We start from the raw sequence: 3,782 nt of genomic DNA, 5'->3' as shown, positions 1-3,782 counted from the left end.
AAACAGATGTGATTATTATAAAATTAGCAACAACCAAAAAATTTAGAACCGCAAGTCAATGCCGAAGTAAAGAACACTAAAATTTTACAACACCAAGTCATTGTCGATGAAAGTTATAACCATGCAAGATTTGTTATTCGTGTTTGTTGGTTTGTTGTTAAGTACAAAAATTACACAAAGGGCTATCTTTGCTCTGCCCACCGCAGGTATCTAAACCAGATTTTCGATGTTAGGTAACAAATTCAGAATTCATGGGGTAGGGTATGGCCTAGTGGACAGCGTGCTGAGCTGTGGTCCAAAGGGTCCAAGATGTAAGATGTGGTGCTACTAGGCATGCTCCGCAATGTCATCTGTGAGAATATTATAAAAGTGACAGTCAATCCCATTGTTATTGTGGCAGTTGGTGGTCCTAGATAGCTGTTCTCCCTATGATTTGTACTTTAAATTTAGGGACAGCTATACATGAAACCTAGGGATCTCTGACCTGGCCGCTTGGCCTACGTGCATATGATTCCAAATCAAAGATTTTTGCTACGACCTCTTGGTAGTGAAATGACCTTCTGTCTAAAGGTCAGATGTTTTTAATGTCACTTAGTTGTGGTGATCAATTGTGTTTTATTTTATCTAAGATGAACGATGAGGTAAGAAATGCAAATTTTAGTCGGAAATTTCTTTAGGAGCAGCTTATAAACAAATTTTGGTTTAAGAAAATGTTTTGATTTTATAAATGTCGGGAACTTACGTTTATTGATACTCTGGAAAGAGAAGGATATTGACATTCAGAGGTTAGTGATAAACGAGGAGTTGAGTTAATATGGACAGCTCTCTCTCTCTTAAATAATAAGATTCAAATGATAATATGACGATTAAAACAAGATGTTGTAAGACAAGTATTGGTTACTGTTAGATTTAAGCTATACGGTGATTTCCGAATGTCCATCAGAATTATGAAATCTCAAATTAGGAGATTAAATTATGATAATACAATAAACCTAAATTAATTTGTTCGAAACTATCCATTGAGAAAGGGATGTTACAATTAAACAAGGAAAAATAACTTGAATGTGGAAGTCTATGATTCAACAAGGTGATTCAGTAAGGCGAGAGGAAATATCAATAATCCACATTGAATTGTGCGATTATAATGCAAGTTATAAGAAGAGTTCTAAGTAAAACTGAGGTTTTAATTTTATGGATCGTACTTATATGTTAAGACTTCGATTTGTAATGCTTTTATGGCGCGTAGAACGATTTTTGTAGCTTGAAATACATATAATTTTACGAAAGAACGCTTTAAGTAAGCCAGTTTGGAAAACATTGACTTCAAGTAGAAAATCCACGGATTCAATCACGTTTCTTATTTCTTTCTCCGAGTTAAAACTATCTCACTGATTTTCTTTAACTTCACTGTTTTAATATAATATTTCAACACCTGTGTAAAAGATCCTACGTAAGAAATCTTTCTTCTTTCATAGTTGGTCAGGACATATCTTATTTGGAAGTATTAGGAACTAATAGAGATTGTATTTATTATTCAAAGTCACTAGAGAGAACAGCGGCCGTAGCGAATACAAAAATAATTCAGACAACCTTCAGAATTTACAATATTCTCAGATCACTTCTCTTTTACTTGTTGCATTCGACATAAGAACGAAGCAACTAGGATTTGTAGAAATATAAAATATTTCTAGTTTTATATATTAAAAGACAATTCATTGTTTTCAGTTGATGTCAATTAAATGAACACAGAGAAAAGAAATTAACTAAAGATTATTATAGGTAGACTTAGGTAAGTTGTCATTATAGCTACTCTTAGGTAAGCTGTCATTATAGTTAGGCTTAGGTAAGCTATCATTATAGGTAGACTTAGGTAAGTTGTCATTATAGCTACTCTTAGGTAAGCTGTCATTATAGTTAGACTTAGGTAAGCTATCATTATAGGTAGACTTAGGTAAGCTGTCATTATAATTAAACTCAGGTAAGCTGTCATATTAGGTAGACTTAGGTAAGCTGTCATATTAGGTAGACTTAGGTAAGCTGTCATATTAGGTAGACTTAGGTAAGCTATCATTATAGGTAGACTAAGGTAAGCTGTCATTACAGTTAGACTTAGGTAAGCTGTCATTATAGGTAGACTTAGGTAAGCTGTCATTATAATGAGACTCAGGTAAGCTGTCATATTAGGTAGACTTAGGTAAGCTATCAATATAGGTAGACTTAGGTAAGCTGTCATTATAATTAGACTCCGGTAAGCTGTCATTATAGGTAGACTTAGATAAGCTGTCATTATAATTAGACTCAGGTAAGCTGTCATATTAGGTGGACTTAGGTAAGCTGTCATTATAATTAGACTCAGGTAAGCTGTCATTATAGGTAGACTTAGATAAGCTGTCATTATAATTAGACTTAGGTAAGCTGTCATTATAGGTAGACTTAGGTAAGCTGTCATTATAATTAGACTCAGGTAAGCTGTCATTATAGGTAAACTTAGATAAGCTGTCATTATAATTAGACTCAGGTAAGCTGTCATATTAGGTAGACTTAGGTAAGCTATCATTATACGTAGACTTAGGTAAGCTGTCATTACAGTTAGACTTAGGTAAGCTGTCATTACAGTTAGACTTAGGTAAGCTGTCATTATAATTAGACTCAGGTAAGCTCTCATATTAGGTGGACTTAGGTAAGCTGTCATTATACGTAGACTTAGGTAAGCTGTCATTACAGTTAGACTTAGGTAAGCTGTCATTATAGGTAGACTTAGGTAAGCTGTCATTATAATTAGACTCAGGTAAGCTCTCATATTAGGTGGACTCAGGTAAGCTGTCTTGAAATCAGAGAAAATGAGATATCAGAAAGAGGAGTAAAGAAAGCAAAGGCAGTGAGTAGCTAAAATGGCAGGAAATAATTTAACAATTAGTGTGAAAGACAGACGTTTCTTCCGTTACTGTGTTAACGATCGGTAGTTCGGTTTAGCAGCGATAAGCTTCTGACAGTGCGCACGGACAACAAGTTTCACTACTTATGAGGGGGGTTTTCCGCATTTCACGGAGGCTTCGTCTCTTTTAATCGTAGACATATATTTACGTGACGTATATTACACAGTATATCATAATTAAATATCAGTAGTTATAATGAATGTATATGTATAAACTTTGGGGTAATATCCAAGTTTATATATATATACAAATATATATATACGGGCTATTAACGTTACAGTTAAAATTCAACAATAAAACTAGACAACGAAACTCGTTCTTATTTATATTAGCCCATTTGAACTTAAAATCAGCAATTTGTGTCATGGGAGAGGTACATAATATTACATTATCGTGCACACCATATAATAGCAACTATTTTATCGACAAGTTTAATAAATCCTTGGAGGTTTAAAACTTTACAACATACGCTTGAGAGTTTCGTGTATTTAAATAACAAAAAAGCTAATTTAAATTTGCACTCGATTCACGGGTAATGTCGGCCATTCATAATCCAGCAGGCGGACTAATTTATTTCGCTTCAAACGTTTGTGTTTTGGAATTAAATTATTGATGAGTCTGTCATACTTCAGAAGATACGAAATCTCCTAGGTTTCATATATTTAGCAAATAAAACTTCTGAGCAACCAAATATTTCTTAGGAGTAAGTTTAAGATAAAAACTTGTACGGGAAAGATAGGTATATGTCAATTGAAAACATAAAAAATGTGTCCATTAGAAAATCAAAAACGTGCTTTCAAAAATATAAGAAGACACATACTGAAGGCCCGGCATGGCCAGGTGGTT

At 33.8% G+C, this 3,782-nt stretch overlaps 1 protein-coding gene across 1 annotated transcript; it reads right to left on the bottom strand.

Annotated features, from left to right (window-relative positions):
* Positions 1–1,759: 1,759 nt before the first annotated feature.
* LOC106478710 lies at positions 1,760–2,773 on the bottom strand. Its single transcript, XM_013939272.1, has one exon. The coding sequence runs from the start codon at positions 2,771–2,773 to the stop codon at positions 1,760–1,762; it is 1,014 nt and encodes a 337-aa protein (XP_013794726.1).
* Between the last annotated feature and the right edge of the window lie 1,009 nt (positions 2,774–3,782).

Source organism: Limulus polyphemus, unplaced genomic scaffold (genome assembly GCF_000517525.1).
Source record: "Limulus polyphemus unplaced genomic scaffold, Limulus_polyphemus-2.1.2 Scaffold243, whole genome shotgun sequence".
Taxonomy (NCBI): domain Eukaryota; kingdom Metazoa; phylum Arthropoda; class Merostomata; order Xiphosura; family Limulidae; genus Limulus; species Limulus polyphemus.
The sequence above is the reverse complement of the archived record's forward strand: the minus strand, read 5'-3'. Positions and strand labels throughout refer to the sequence as shown.

Bases quoted from the DNA above. Each gene is read 5' to 3' on its own strand.
- LOC106478710 (XM_013939272.1), bottom strand. From the start codon at position 2,773: ATGACAGCTTACCTAAGTCTACCTATAATGACAGCTTACCTAAGTCTA.